This window comes from Battus philenor, unplaced genomic scaffold (assembly GCF_028537555.1).
Source record: "Battus philenor isolate CCGP_79_NKW_IND1 unplaced genomic scaffold, ilBatPhil1.0.hap1 SCAF_25, whole genome shotgun sequence".
Taxonomy (NCBI): domain Eukaryota; kingdom Metazoa; phylum Arthropoda; class Insecta; order Lepidoptera; family Papilionidae; genus Battus; species Battus philenor.
The window spans coordinates 6413536-6431015 of record NW_027181688.1 but is presented as its reverse complement, the minus strand read 5'-3'; the positions used below and the strand labels follow the sequence as shown (position 1 = coordinate 6431015).

Below are 17480 nucleotides of genomic sequence, written 5' to 3'. Positions count from 1 at the left end.
AAATGCAACTATTTATAAACCTTTGTAATACAGAGATGAGATATTCCAATGCATATTTACTTAAAGTATTGTTGGCTAATTATGGAAAGAGTTTTTGTATTGAAAATATACCAAGATGCTAATCAAATGAAAAGGTCAAGTATATGTTTGTACGCGGAGAGAGAATCCAAAATGTCATTTTGTTAATTTAATACAATATATTCATTGAAGCTGCCTCTATAGTTTTGTTAACGAATCGTCGTCGTGATATAGGCCTCTCCCCGACCTTTACTATGTGGTCAGCCCTCCTAGCGGGGGGCCTATTCACGTCGTTTCTGTTTCGATAAGCTCTTACATCGCTGAGTGACCTTCAGCCTTCAGGCCCTTTGTAAACAACCACGTCTTAGATCCATAAGTCATCATTGGTTGAAGACATTCACCAATTAGTGATTTATTAAAGTCTCCTCTTTAGTTTTTAATCGGATAACTTTAAGTAAATATGCATGGATTACAATAATAACAATTATTACTACTGAACGGATATAGCAAATAATACGCAAGAAAAGCACAGTTAATAAAACACCTCAAATAATAATAAACGTAAAAGCACATCGACATATACACGTTAGGAAATGTAAAAATATTTTAAAAATTGAAATCCTTCCAAAAACACGTATTATATTCTTATTTTCAATAAGCTAATTTTATTTATAACAATACAGTTTTTTTTATTTCACACATGTGTAGCTAGAGGCTGTTGATGGCTAGTACCTGAAAATAAAAAGCATAAAATAAACTTTTATTTTGCTTTTGTTATATTCAAAAGTTTGTAGAGCTGGTTTATTGGAGACCGCGTGTATTGATCACTATACGGGGTGATCGGTAAAAGGTGTAAAGATTTAAACGAGAGAATGTGTCAAAAATAATTAGTTTTAATATGTTACAATATAAATTTTAAAATGTTTAAACTATTTTTACTGTATTTTCTTAATGTTATTTATTATTTCTGAAACAATTGATTTTTTAATAGATACATGGAGAATGTCATATTTAAAAACTTTGACACATATGACCAAACACCCTATATAAACGTAAAACATGTTTAACTTCTGTACACAATGTAAATTTTTTGTTAAAATCTTTATATTATGAGAAAAATATTTGACAATTTTATTTTATTCTTTACATTTTAAAGTTAGTTCTGCATATCCATATATCTAGACCTCACATCTAAACTGCAAACAAGCTAAGAAAAATCTTAAGCAACATGAACAAAAAATGTTCGAGTAAAACGTAGTACATAAAACCGTAAACGGCGTTCAAGTAAGAACGCTTCGTTTAACTGGCCACTACGGTGACAATACTTTTTAAAGATAAATTATTCTTGCGCGATCAAATTCAAATAGAACACTGATTTGAAATCAAACGCCATAAGTAATATAGTCGCTGTCATTGTTTTTAGGTTAAATTTATTTTTAGTTTTCTTTTATATAGTAAACACCACAACAATTACACCTGGCTTTCATTTTCCTCGCCATTAACTTTATATGGAAAGGTTGTAACCGCCACCCAGTTAACGCACATAGGTATAATTATTTTTTCTTATAAAATAAATTAAATAATAGATTCTTACCTTTTTTAGTAACAGTAGCATTACTCAATGCCCTGTTAGACGAAGCTAATATATAATGGGAGCTTGGAGATTGAGGCGTGGTTGACGACACGGCGACGGCAACCTACGGGAATGTTCGAGATTAGTTCTCTGATACTGGATTAAGTGTAAGCAATCAGTCAAGACGTGTGTTAAGATGTCATACAGTCACTGGAAGCCATCCTATAATCAATATGCCACGATGTTTTGCAGATTATCTTTGAATGCTCCTTTTATTTTATAACATATAGTTATGTACATCGTTGTTTTTAACCTTTAACTGTGGACGCGCGGTCTCACAGACCGCTTGCAGTTTGTAATTTTTGTGTTTACCCCTTTCCCCTTGCTCCCCGTGTTTAATGCTCTCAGTAGCTTCAGTTTTAGCGCCGAAACGTATAATGAGATGATAGGTTGTGTCGGCGGACACAAATTAACTGAGTTATTTTACTTTATACTTTAACTGCGGTCTGTCGGACCGCACGTCCGCGTTTCCTGCGTAAATAACATAAACTGTGATTTCGTTTAATTTGATTGTTTTATGTTATTTTCATTCAAAATGTCAATGAATATTGAACGAGAAGATGGTCTATGCTCATTTTATATCGCATTCTTGACTTGTGCGGTATAAATGCTCATATACTACACAATGAGCATCAGAGCAAAAAAATAAAAAGAGGAGTATTCCTAAAAAAAATAGCCCAATCTTTAGTGATGATCTTCCGCATATGCAAAGACCAGCAATAAAACCAAATATACCAAACGAATTGAAAATGACAATGAAGCGAGTTTTAGGGGCAGATATGCTCTTAGATGAACCCCCTAGCCAGGAGAGTGATTCATTAAAACGAAAAACATGTCATCTTTGTCCAACAAAACTAAAGAGAAAGTCCAATTACACTTGTATAAGTTTTAGGCAGGTCTTATGTTTACAGTGTTCCAAACCCTTGTGCAAGGACTGCCAATAATTTTAAACAATTGAAACAATGTCAAAAAAAATTTATTTTAATTTGAGAAGACTTTTATTCGTTTTTATATTAGGTTAAACCTTAGATTTTTAGTTTTGATTGTTATTTTTTCTAAAAAGTTTAATTCATTCGAGTTTTTCGTCCTACAATTGATCTCTAGTAAATGTATGCCAAAAAGTGCCTTTAATTTATGGTATGCTTTATTTTATTTACAAATAAAGAAAGATTGATTAAAAGCCTCGAAATTATTTGATTTTAATGTACCTAAAAAACAATAAATACAGTGGTGTACAAATAAAATTAATATTTACGTAATTTTTGGACTTCAGAACATAGCGGTCCGAGAGACCGCGCGTCCATAGTAGTGTGACAAAAAAATGACGTCCATAGTTAAAGGTTAAACAATAATTACTTTATCTTTAGTTTCCTTATTTCACATAACAATCATATGGTAGGCTCTACAAAGTGTATCGCTATATATATACATACACACATACATACATATATATATGTATATACATATGTACATATATATATACATATATATATGTCTCAAGAAACTTGCACAGCACAGGCTCCAAGGTGTTTCTTGCTAGCTCTTCACAGTACGTAAGCATATTACGAACAGACATAAACTTAAGCTGTATTTTATATATTTTTGTAATATTCTTATATAATAAAGCTATTATGTCTTTGAATAATTTGTGAGGAAATTTTTTTCACTATCGAAACTGCGCGTTTGACAGTTCTCTTTGAACTTCGTGCATTTGACAGATCACGCGTAGCAAATTTATATTGTATTTTAACGGCTGCATCAATCACTGTTGAAATTATATACAAATAATCATTAATTAATATACATATACCGCCATCTATTGGAACATAGATTGTATAGTGTTCCTACCGTCATTGTTATAAACTGAAATGTAGGTATGTTTCTGAAGGTAAATAAAAAGTTAGTTCTGTTCGAATCTCACAACCGGCGTTTTATTATAGGTTATGCGCCCAGTCGAGTTATAAAATAAACTGTTTTTCTCGCGAAAAGACTTGCACAAGTGTGCCGATTAGTCTTCGCAGATTGAGAACTATACGTTTTGTGAACTGTGAGTTGTGATATATAGTTAAAAATTAAAAATGGCAAATAGCTATATCGTGAACGTGCCTAAGCTGAAAGGTCGGGAGAACTACACAGAGTGGGTTTTCGCAGCGGAGAATTTTCTCGTATTGGAGGGAACTTTTGATTACATCAAAGTTACTAAACCCGAAGAAGCCGCAGCCGACTTAAAAACTAAGGCGAAACTGATTTTAACTATTGATCCATCTCTTTATGTACATATAAAAGAATCTAAGACTACTAAAGAGTTATGGGAGAAACTCAAAAATTTGTTTGATGATTCGGGTTTCACCAGAAGGTCAAAGTCAAAATTGAAGGTTAAAAAATGCTACAAGTGCAAACAAACAGGACATTATCGCAATCAATGCACCAGTTCCGATAAAGATTCAGAAAATAACAAGTCTTGTGAACGTAAACAATTAAACGCATTTAGTGCTGTGTTTTTAAATGGTGCCTTCTCCAAAAATGACTGGTATATTGACTCCGGAGCGAGTGCACATTTAACCGCTAATGAACACTGGCTCACAAATGTTTCTGTTGAGCATTCGATCAAAGAAATTGTGGTCGCGAATAAAGAAAAGGTGTCGGTGAAATGTTCTGGTGACGTATCGATAACAACCTTAACAGATAACTGCGAGTATGATATAGTTGTTGAAGGTGTATTGTGTGTTCCTAGTTTGACCACTAATCTAATTTCTGTGAGTCAACTAATTGCTAAAGGCAATAGAGTACTGTTTAACAACAGTGGCTGTGAGATTTACAATAAATGTGGTGAATTAGTTGGTACTGCTACATTACTAAATGGTGTCTACAAGCTAAGAATGCCTGAAGTATTGATGGCAGCTGTAATGAACTCGAGCGATATTTGGCATCGCAGGCTGGGCCATGTCAATAGCAATTATCTAAATAGAATGGAGAATGCAGTGGAAGGAATCACACTAGATAAAAAGGCAAATATTTCAAAATTGTCTTGTAGGGTGTGTTGTGAAGGTAAGCAAAGCCGCTTACCTTTTCCACAGAATGGCTATAGAAGTAAAGAACTTCTGCATACTGTTCATACAGATGTATGTGGACCGTTCAATGCTTCGATTGGAGGATCCAAATATTTTATATTATTTGTTGATGATTATAGCCGCATGATATACATCTATTTTATGAGAAACAAAAGTGAAGCTTTTAGTTGTTTTAAAAGATATAAAATTCTTGTAGAAAACCAACTTAACAAGAAAATTAAAATTTTAAGAAGCGATAATGGTAGAGAATTCTGTAATAAAGAATTTGATGATCGTCTCAAGTATTCTGGGATAATTCATCAAAGAAGTAATCCTTACACGCCCGAACAGAATGGCTTGGCAGAGCGCTTTAATCGTACTGTAGTAGAGAAAGCTAGATGTTTATTATTTGATGCTAAACTTGATGAACAATTTTGGGCTGAAGCATCTAACACTGCAGTCTATTTACAAAACAGGACTGTGTCATCAACTCTAAATGGGAAGACTCCATTCGAGTTATGGACACAAGAAAAGCCAGACATTAGCCATTTGAGAGTTTTTGGGAGCATTGTGATGATACATATTCCTAAGGAAAAAAGAATGAAATGGGATAAAAAGGCTGAAAGAGGAATTCTTGTAGGATATCCAGATGATGTAAAAGGATACCGTGTTTACAATCTGAAAACTAAGCAGATTACAACCAGCAGAGATGTCATCATTGTTGAAAAACCACTAGTAGCTGATGAAGTTTCTGTTCCAATCCAAGAAATACCTGCAGACTCCTTAGAGGTATATGAAGATTCAGTGGGGGTTTTTTCAGATTGCTCTGAAAATGAAGATATCCTTGATGAGACATATGTACCAGAAGAGGACTCTTCCGATAGCTCTATGGAAAGTATTGTAAGTGTCGGTAGAAGAGATGTTGCATGTAGGCAGAGACGACAACCTGACAGGTATGGGCTTTCTAATGCTTGCATCGGTCATAATATAGAAGATAATAGTGAAATTTCGCTTGATGAGGCTCTAAAAGGACCTGAAAAAGAGCAATGGTTAGAGGCTATTCGTGATGAGTTACAATGCTTTGATAGTAACAATGCGTGGGAACTTGTTGATATGCCTAGAGACAAAACCATAGTGCAATGTAGATGGGTTTTGCGTAAGAAGTGTGACAGTGAGAACAATGTAAGATATCGTGCCAGGCTAGTTGCCAAGGGTTTTTCTCAAAAGTATGGGTTAGATTACACAGAGACATTTTCACCTGTTGTTAGACATACTACCCTACGACTATTGTTTTCATTGTCAGTACTATTGGAACTTCATGTTACACATCTAGATGTAAAAACTGCATTTCTCAATGGTGATTTGGAGGAAACTATTTATATGCAAAAACCAGATTATTATGATGTTGCTGGTAGCTCTAATAAAATATTAAAATTAAATAAGGCCATCTATGGTCTGAAACAGGCTTCAAGGGCCTGGAATAAGAAGGTAGACAGTTGTTTGTTAAAAATAGGTTATTGTAAATCAAAGTTGGAACCATGCATGTATATAAAAAATGTTGATAATTTTAAGACTATTGTTACAGTATATGTCGATGACTTTTTTATATTCTCAAATTGTAAGAGAGAAACTAAAGAACTTAAGAATGTATTGTCAAATCAATTTCAAATTAAAGATTTAGGTCAAGTAAAACAATGTTTGGGAATGAACGTTAATTTTGACAAATTAAATAAGTCAGTAACTTTAAGTCAAGAGAATAATATTAATACCTTGTTAAGAAAGTTTAATATGACAGATTGTAAGGCTGTTGATACACCTATGGAGAGTAAATTAAGTGTGAAAGACAAACAAAATATTAATAACCAAGTACCTTATCAACAGCTCATAGGGAGCTTGATGTATCTATCTGTTTTAACTAGACCAGACATAACTTATGCGGTTAGCTATTTAAGTCAATTTAATCATTGTCACACTAGTGAGCATTGGGGTTATGCTAAAAGGGTTTTAAAATATTTAAAAGGGACTATAAACTATGGTATAAAATATTGTGCAAATGGAAGTTCTGAGATAAAAGGTTTTGTTGATGCTGATTGGGCAAACAATCGTTTGGATAGATGGTCTTATACTGGGTTTTGTTTTGTACTTGCCAATGGTATAATATCTTAGCAATGCAAGAAACAGAAAACTGTGGCTCTATCAAGTTGTGAAGCTGAGTACATGGCTATCTCAGAGTCTTGTAAAGAAGCCATTTATTTGCGGGCTTTACAGTTTGAAATAACAAATAAAATGTATAGTTTTTGTTTATACAATGACAATCAGAGTGCACAGAAGCTGTCAATAAATCCTGTGTTTCATAATAGGTCTAAACACACTGACGTGAAATATCACTTTACTAGAGAATGTGTTTCCAATAATATTATTCAATTAAAATATTTGTCGACAGCTGATATGCCTGCTGATATGCTCACAAAGAGTTTGTGTTCTAAAAAGCATCACACTTTTATGAATGTATTAGGTGTAGTTGTAATATGGATAGTTCAGTTAACATATTGTCATTATGTGATTATTTGATATAGTGGGGGTGTTGAAATTATATACAAATAATAATTAATTAATATACATATACCGCCATCTATTGGAACATAGATTGTATAGTGTTCCTACCGTCATTGTTATAAACTGAAATGTAGGTATGTTTCTGAAGGTAAATAAAAAGTTAGTTCTGTTCGAATCTCACAACCGGCGTTTTATTATAATCACAAAATAATTCGTTTATAACACATTAAATCAATAAATAAAATAATAATTCTGAAAAAGTTACATTACTCTTTTAGAATGCTACAGTGAAAAATATTTTGGAGGCATAAAGTCGGTACTAGACGCCCTAGTTAATAAATAAATATTAAGACGATTAAATAACAATACAATTTCCTACTTCAAGTGTTATTACGACAAATTAGTCATTATCGACAAACCTTTACAAACATTTGTTATGTAATAAAGGAGTTGATGTATGAAATAAGCATAATTTATCCTCGGGTAGGATATTCGAATCCTTGTTCTTAAATATGTACACAATATATACAAGAATAAACAACTTATGTCTTGCCAAATTATTCAAAAATAAATTGAGTTTCTTTTTTGAACTGCTTCATCATCAGCATTTCAGCTGTAGGACGTAGTAAAAAGCTTTCCTAATCCTGCGTATTCCATCGACCTTAACAAGATTATCTATTCAATTTGTGGTCATGGTCACCACTCCAAAATCTAGGTAACAGCGGCCATCAGTTCTGCGCGTTATATGTGGTCTCATCATTGACAATTCAACATGGCTGATAATAAATGAATAAATACTGACCATTGGCTGTGTGCTCTCTGTTGAGATGGTAGAATTTGTCACCGGGCTTGTAGCGCACTGCGGTGAAGCGATGCTCGTTGGAGAAGTTATTGAATGTGATGAATTGCCTTCAAAGAATATTTTTATCTAAAACTTAGTGTACTTTGGTCTTGTTTATTAATTAAATAAATGTATGTATATCATAGAGAAATGGAGGCTTGGTTTTTGCCTTAATTTTTTCAATTACATTAATACAACTTGGTTATGATGGCCGTCTGAATAAATGTATTTACATAATTATCAATAAAAAACAAATTAGCTTTCTCCCTCTCTCTCTCTCCCGATGAAGCGCATTTTGTAAAAATTAGTTAGACAATAACTTTAGGATAGATACAAAAATACAGATCACGGGCTATGTATACATAGTAATATTTAAGTTTTATTGTAAAGTTAACATAGTATAATTATGTGCAAAAATATATAATTTCATAAAAATATTCTAATATAAAAGACGTTACCAACAACTAAAAATAAGTGACTCATTGGTATTTTATGAAACTTAAAAAAAAATAAAAGAAGGAGAATAATTACCTGATGGTAAGATAACGGAACTCCTGACTGATGAATATGGCGGAGGTGCAGGCGTGGAAGCAGGCTTCGCTGTGTTGACGGTAGTGGGGAATCCCAGGCTTGTGGTAGTCCTGAGATGTGGGTTGCCATAAGTAGCAGCGTACCGTACGTCCACGCCGTGTATTATACCACCATTGGGTACCCTCACACCTACGAATATACGATATTTCATTGTACTCACTGTTTATTTATTATAAATACACTCGCTAATTAGAACATAACATAAATTTACATTAGTTTTGTATAACATAGTACTAATGAAATATTTTGCGTATTGTAGACATACACGCCATTATTATGTTAGCTTTTATCTTAACGTTAATAAGTGAATAAAACAAAAAAGAATATCAATCGGCTTTCTTAACAAAAATAATAAAACAAGACGCTATCAATCTATGTTTAATTGAACATAGTGAACATTTACTTCCGTTGTGATATTATAGGGAAAAAAGTAAAAAAAATCGCACGCCTTGATGTATAATTTATTGAGAGAAGTACACAATTGTACTGTGTGACACAAAAATCGCCCCAATCCAAAAACTGGGTATATTAACACATGTAAAGTGTACTCATGTCGAGGAACGAACCGATGCAAAATCGCAAGTCACACAGTCAGTATGGGCAACCACTGCTCCAAAGAATATCATATTATGTCATAGTTTCTGTATTTATATTGTTAGCGACGCAAATATATTTTTACCAATATTTTTATAGTTTTATTGAAAGAACGCAGTAAATAGCTGTAGTCGCCCGTACATAATGTGGTAAAATTTTAATAAAAAATTTAAATTTATTGATTTATCTTGTGCTCGCGAACTTTACAAATATTACGAGACAGTTTCACAGAGAAAAATAAATACGATATAAAAGAAATTAATTTGTGCTTAACTTTTTAATCTGTGTAGTGTAATTGTAATAAACATTTTTTTATTTAAATTTATTTTTCCAGTTCACTGAATAACACTATAGTAATTTATTATGTGAATGAATACTACACAATTTCCTGTTTAAAAAGCTAAACCATTTTTAAACCTTATGTTTCATAAATTTTTTAATTACATCACTTTTATAAACACGGTATTTAGATAATATTGTGTTCGCAGTTGTGTTAGTATAATCGAAGGCATTTTGCCTACAATTTCATTGATATAAACAACGAATCCTTCCGCACTGCGCAAAATATAACTCTTAACATTTGTATTAAAAATGACTTTCGCTCTTTATTTTTAAAATAAATCATTTATTGATTTATTTTATTAATTCATATTAATATTCACGTAGGATCATTTATAGTGATCATTTGTGTAAGACATAACATGTAACGTGATCTGTGAAGACTTCACCATAATACGGACGAGTTTTTTTTTGTAATCATGTGTACAATGTAAGTATGTTTGGCACTAATCGGTGTAACATAACTCCTGAAAATGCCCCGTGGAGGGGTAACACACGTGTTGAGTGATTTAACGGTGGCAGTTGTGTAATTCGCATTGTTTGCAGCATTCGCATTTATCAGCGAGCTAGCGGGCGGTGCACTTTGTTGCACGACTACTACTGCATGTGCGGAAGTAGCTAAATATTGGTCCTTTTCTTACTTATTCTTTTTCAAACGGACAGATTTTTTTAATGAGTTTTTGTTTAATGAAATTCTTGGATTATTATTATATATATTTGGTTATTTAGGGACATCACATGTGTGGGCAGTGGAAGTTCAGTGCGATCGTAGGTCGCTGGTTCGATTCTCGAGAAATAATCATAAATAATTAACACTTTTGTGCATTAATTATACGGGATTGTCACTGCAAAAACAAGTATCTAGAGGATGGATAGCAGCGTCCGTTGCCTACTATAATACTACTCTGCAATCGCCAACCCCCTTAACAGGCATTGCAAATTTGACATAGATGTCTTTGGAAGAATCTTATGCGTTGTAGTCATCGTTTTTGGGTTGAAAAGACTACACGGGAGTGTATGGTACAAAAGTTTTACAATTATAATCCTCTTTTATTTTATCATGAAACCGAACGAAAACAGAGTGGCATATGAGCGCTCGTATTAAAATAATTATTTATGTTTGTAATTTGTTTCTAAGTAAATAATTATTGTAACCTTATGAGAAATCAAATATTCTTAACCGTATCTTAATAGTATGTTTTTGTATAGTGTTGAGGAGAATGCACGTTAAGTTTTTATGTAATATGCCAAGAATTGAATTAAGGCGATGGTGTCAATGTTGGTACCGCGTATGTTATTTTATTGGAACTAAAGCCAAAAACGGAAAATGCTTAAAATTAAAAAAAAAGTTTTTCATTTTATGATTATCTTTTTTTTTCTTTAAAATTAAAGACTAAAAAGACACGTAGTATATATGAAATAGTACTGTTAAACTATTAATACCAGAGTATTAGTAAACTATTTATATAATTTAGTATGTAGTATATAAGACAGTCATGTATCTTACCATCGCCAGCCGGCACTCCTAAATTATTTAAGGCATTGCTGCTATCTTGCCGTTTGGTCGAACGCTGCAATGAATTATTCTCAGAGCCATTTCCAGCATTGAATTGTACAGTAGACGATGTTTCCACACTTCTAGGTAGACTACCGTTTATTGATCTAGATAAAAATAAAAACAATTTATATTTATTACACGAAATTACTAATATTTTTTGGTCATTTACCAATACTTATAATATTAGTTATTAAAATCTGGAACATGCTGATGTATGTTGCTTTTAAACAGACTTATGGAAGCCAGTAAGAAATATTAATAACCAAATAGTAAACAATCGTAATACAGCGCGCCTAAAATGTTGAAGCTCAATGGCGTGAAATCATTGAATAAACATATCTTCAATTAAGTAGGCTTTTACATGCACATTTTCAATTGTGGATTATTTTAACATTATAAGTTGTAAGCTGCCACTGGCTTGGAACTCTGATCTGCTAGAAGAGAAGGCCAGAATATCCAAAGTTGCTGTTTTAAATGAAATTTAACAATTTTTCATATGTACATTAAAATATCAACCATTTAATTAGTCAACAAACAAAGATCCACACATTTCGATCAACTAAAAACTTGAATGCAATAATTAGATTTATTAAAATATACTTTTAATATCAGATTTAAAACTAAGTAAACGAAAGTCTAACATATATTGTGGAACTTTAGTACTCGATTTACGTACTAACACTTTACAAGACTTCTTTTAATAAACCTGGGCTTCGTTAGAAACGAGTTTGATATTCTGATTAGATAGTGCCTAAGAGGACACAATCTCAGCATAATCGATGAAAACCCGCCGATACTAAGTATGTACATATAGTCGAACAATACGGTACCTCAATACAATATGTCATTATTTTTTTTTAGAATCAAAATTTGGCAGCGGTGATGACTTACAGCATAAAGGCGTGGTCTCTTACTTCGAGGCTCATTGCCCAGCTATAAGTCAGATCTGGACAGTTCTATACTCCTGATTTCTCTACAAAATCAAATTAGAAGTGAGGAAATCTGTATACGAACGAAGGTAACGGGAGTAGTTGAGTGCATTGACTTCATTTCAGCTGTTTTCCAATATAAAACGGCTTGAAGCCGCCTGTTTCTTTTACGACTTTAAGAAAGGTCTGCACCTTGTGGATAAACCAATATTGAACCCTCTCATATACCTTTTCCTCATATTAAATGATTGACCAAACCGTAGATCCATCTCGTGAGTAACTTGGCCAGTCATTCCATGGCCGCCAAAGCGACCTAAGATCAGCGGCCACCCTATCCTGTGAAATATCTTCTTGGTGGTTTTAATACGGAGTATTTTATATTTTCTTACCTGTTAGGAGTAAGCTTGTCACTGCTTAATGTTGGCGACTGTACTCTCAGCGAGCCAGGTGTATAGTCATGTCCATAATGCACATACGTTTGGTAGCCATTATTAAATCCGTTACCCTAAAAGATAAACGTTCATTGTTATTTATATTATTGTCTCTGTATGTATGTTTATGATTTGTGTTAATTATAACGCTGGTAGTTCTTTAACTTTATAAACTTAAAACTAGGTAAAGATTCTATTATAAAAATCTGTTTTAGATCTTAATTAGATACCAAAAGGAAATTACAAAAATCTTTCACGATACTTTGCAGGTATAAAAAAAATAATATAGCTAAATTATTATATTAGTCAAATAAAATATATGATTTAAGTCAAATAAATTAATATTGAAAAATTCAATAATTTGCATTATTTTATTAACGTAATGATATTTATTTATATTTCCGAAAAATGCAATAATACACGAGTTCGCTTCATAGAAGGTAAATTGACTACGTTAGATTAAGTTTTCTAAGATCATTACTTGTCAAACACAGACTTGATTATTATAAGAGGTTATACCACGCTCTCCTTCAACACCCATAACCAGGCCTTGAAGACTTATTCCAGGAGAGAGATCATCTCCGACGCATGTGTCCTAGACACACAATGGCGCGTTAGCTAATTCAGTTCACGTCTTTATGACGTGCGAGAAACTACAGCTCTACTCTAAGATAGGCACTAGTAATATGTTAGAGCGATCTTTAAATTTCGTCAAAAAAAGTCAAAGAAAACCGTAGATTTTAGACTCTTAGAGTCTGGCCTTTAGATGTTATTACTACGGAAAGATGTTCCATTAAGGATTTTTTTCCAAAGATATACAAAACGTAATCTATATTCAATACCTAAATTTAAAGTCCATATTATATCTTTAAGTACAAGATGTAAATTGGAAGTTAATTATATAATTGAAATAGATAAGCCAAAAATATATCTTTTGTTAAAAGTTTGACGTCATCAGTGTAGAATATTTTGATGCCAGTTGTAACGAATAATGAAATGAACTGTACTCGCGTGTGAAGCGTCAGTATACGCACCTTGTAGCATTCTGAATAGGCGGGATCTGTGTAATCATTGCTGTATCTATAGCCCTGATATGTGCCGCTTTGGTTGGCTGCAGACAACGCCACAGTGCCGGCTAATGGAATACCACTCCCTAGTTTTGCGTTCGAACACAGCGTACTGTCTGACCCCGTGTTCGAATAATCCTGTATAACGAGTACATTTAAATTTAGAATTTATATTTTGTTACTTACATTAATAGTTGTTCTTAGATCTTATCGTGTTAAGAAAATAGTGCGTCATCTTTATCATTCGACCAACTCATCGTCATCATTTCTGCCGTGAGACGTTTGCTACTAGACACGGGCATCCCGTACAAATTACCAAAAAGATCAGTTGTTAGTGGTCTACATTTTGCGTTTTTAAGGTCGTCTTTCCATCTAGTGAATGGAAGTTCAACGTAACGCTTATCGGTCCACATTTCTTTTGCGCGCTATGCAGCTTGCCTACTGCCATTTCAACTTCCAATCCGATGGGCTACGTTCTCTTTTATTCCTAATTCGAACTACAATAATAAATTTCGAACACAGTCCACTACATATCTCTTTAAGGATCGTAGCTTGCTTGCAAAGTGAGGGATCACGATTCCTTGACGTAATTTGTCACAGATAACACACATTGATCGTTGTAAATAAAAAAGACGCGTTCAACTTACTTTAAAAGTCCAATGTGAACACAGCTTTCTAATTTAATTGGCGAAGCGGCTTGAATAAGCCGACAGTCTATTTACTACCTTAAATGTGTGAACTCTAACTCAGATAATTGATTCAATACTGGGACTTATAATTTAAATACATTTATAAACTATTAGTAAAAAAATTCTTAGTTATGGGGCTAACGAAACCGTTGCGCCTTATGTTAACATGAAGCAAGACGGAGGGAGTAACGAATGTTTTTAGTGAGTCCGCTGTCAACGCTTTACTTTTAAGGCGCGGTGCGGTATAACAGTTTCGATAGCCATAGCTTTTAAAAGTCGCTGCAGTTTCTAGAAGAAAGCACTTACGACTTCGCAACTTCCATTCGCCTGCCTCAATTCCAATTTTAAGTCGCTTATGTTCGAATTACGGTCGTTTTCCTTAAACAATTCCTCTGCAGTGACCGTGACGTCGGGTTTCTCTGTCATCTGGGCCTGCTTGTTCTTTCTTTGCTTCCTTTGACACAAAATCACCAACATAATCACCGCCGCAACCATTATAGTGCCGGACGTGACACTGAACATGATTAAAAGCAACGGGAACGATTCTAAAACAAAATACATCAGATTAAATCTTTTATTTATTTATTTTATTATTTAAAATTTTTTATTGTACACGCTAGGATACTCTTAAATAGTTTTATAATAAGCAAAAAAAAGTACAATTCACAGTCTTATAATACTAGGCAATGTCTTAAAGACAACCATAGTATGGAAACAGTAGAAATATATACAGACTTATTACTTTACATCAAAAATATAGTAAAGTACACATAGAAGGTGTCCCATAAATCAATGCCAACCAAAATCAGGTAATACAGTAGATAGAATAACTTCAAATAAAAAATCTGTAACAATGTACGAGGAATTCTATTGTTAAAAATACTAAAAGTTCGAATAATGATTGTAAATAAAAAAAACATCGTATGACAATCCTTCAATCACGTTTGTGCATATTGTCAGAATGTGTATTACAATGGATACGGTATTCCGTTACATATATTGTATCAGTTGATTTTAATGTTCCTAGCCCGGAGGCTTTTGCAGCTTCATAGGAACTGAATTCACGTAATTTAAGTATCTCCGAACTTAATGAAACTACCCCGATGTCACCAGTTGAATGTCTTCAACATTCAGATGAAATTAAACTAATTATACGAGTATACAATGTACTGAATGTATGCGTACGATTTTAGACGGTACTCCGTTAACTGTCATATTGTTATTTTTTTATTTATTTAATGTAGTTGAAAGTGTACTAACACTATATTCTTCCTAGGCCTATTAAATAAGAAAAGGGAGTTGATGATTTTATATTGTGTTAATTATTACTTATTTTCACGGTGTTTCATCTCTTTAAGTTATTTTATTTAGTAATAAAAAGAATATTATTAATAATCTAAACTAAAATTCATTAATGTACTTGTGAGAGACTTTAGACACTACACATTTCTTTTTTTCATCAAAACTATGGGTAAAAGGCTTATTTTTTTGTAAAGAAAAGAATAATTCGTGGTATTTAGAAGTCGTCGGATGAGGGTAGGGGCACTATACGATTTAATCAGAAACCAGGCCAAATCACATAGGACGCCAACCTGCGATGACACTAGACAGAAGCTTTGCTAAAGTTTCTTCTGCCACTTGTCTCATCACTAAAGCACTCCAAACTGGAAGGTGTTATTAGCCACGCAACAACATCCTAACAAGTAATGTTTCGGCCCTTTCGAACGCTCTTGTATCGGTATACTAAGTGAATATTACCGATGAGTAACAGCCATAGCGTACCCCATAACATAATAGCCATAGAGTGTCCAACGAAATTATCTAAAAGCTGGGCAACCTAACAATCCTGTGAAATACTTTTATTTAGCAATCAGAGTCGAGGCTTCTTCAGAACAGGCTTGGCGCTTTCTGAAACCTACCGCCTCTAACCAGCGGCAAGTGCCATATGAATAGCAGTGACGTCTGGCCCAAAAAGAAGGTATAATATTGACAGTAGAACCATAAAAAGCTGCTATTTTTTTTCCAAGTCAATATTACCATAACGAGGACACTTCGGACATTTTCAGATAACAAATATCCTTTGATATTTTTTAAAGTCGTCCCGGGAGATGTTTGCACACTATCGTATATACTTTGTCTTTGGAAGTTTCGCTCTCAGGCCTCGGAAATGTAGCATCTATAAATATAAAATTTATGTTTGCAATTTATACTTGAGGTTGTAGTCCCTTGGTGAAATGGCGTTCATAAATATTATATTATCGTGATAGAATTCCGCTACAGTAAACTAGGCGGGGCAGTATTGGTTCGATTTTCTAAGGGCTACGGTTTTGTGAAATTTCAAAGTCAAGGAGGTGGTTACTTATTTAATGCGTAAAAAATGTAAAATTTGATTTTTAGTGAGTCGCTTTAGACATATAATAATTTATTTAAAGCAAAACGCGAAAGTTGATTTATTTATGGCGTATATTTCTACAGTCAAATGGTTAGAAAAACATAAGCATCGTAATGGCATTTTTCAGTCTGATAATCAGCTCTGTCTCAATTTACTGAGATTCGTTAAGAAATTAAGTTTGCTTAAAGGGAAGCGAAGACGTTTATGTGCAACAAGAATCAAGAGCGAGGTTATGCTACTTTTTATTATGAGAGATAGCGCAGACTTTAGTTTTTGATTACGAGAGTAAATTCTCTGAATGTTCAAGATACCTGAAGGAATAGAAGAAGACTACTCCTACTCGCTTAACGTTACGAAAACGAAAGGTCCTGTCCAATCTCGTTCACCAGGATATGCCACTAAGTCACTGTTAAGTTATACGAGGCGAAATCATGAGTCTCTAGACCGAGGTGAAAGCCTTCGACGTCAGGGTCTACTATACGGTTACAATGTTAATGAAATTATAATAATTACAAAAGGCCACCGTGAGGCATAAGCCTGTAGAAGTTCGAATTATTCAACAAGAAAAATGGTCGTTGTTACATCAAACAAAAATTTGCACTCACTGTTAGGTTTGAGGACGATTTTCAAAACATCACTCCCATATTCGTTGGACACGTTACATTTGTACGTTCCGAAGTGTTTCGACTGACTCTCTCTGATTATTAGCGTTGAGTTGACAATTCCTTCAGGCTGCAGCTCCTCCAAGAAGGCGTAATCCTGGATCAAAGAAAATGATATTGTATTCCAAAG

General features: G+C 33.5%; 1 protein-coding gene across 1 annotated transcript in view; it reads right to left on the bottom strand.

Moving 5' to 3' along the window:
* Window positions 1-313: 313 nt before the first annotated feature.
* Window positions 314-17480, bottom strand: part of LOC137924908 (irregular chiasm C-roughest protein-like) — a 62715-nt gene continuing 45548 nt past the window's right edge. Inside the window, exons 13-21 of the mRNA XM_068768302.1 lie at window positions 17294-17447; window positions 14603-14841; window positions 13575-13745; window positions 12499-12614; window positions 11130-11284; window positions 8630-8818; window positions 8060-8166; window positions 1613-1715; window positions 314-750 (exon numbers count right to left, since the gene is read on the bottom strand). Coding sequence (XP_068624403.1) covers window positions 713-750; window positions 1613-1715; window positions 8060-8166; window positions 8630-8818; window positions 11130-11284; window positions 12499-12614; window positions 13575-13745; window positions 14603-14841; window positions 17294-17447 — 1272 coding nt within the window. The 3' untranslated portion in view covers window positions 314-712. The remainder of the gene's footprint in view (window positions 751-1612; window positions 1716-8059; window positions 8167-8629; window positions 8819-11129; window positions 11285-12498; window positions 12615-13574; window positions 13746-14602; window positions 14842-17293; window positions 17448-17480) is intronic.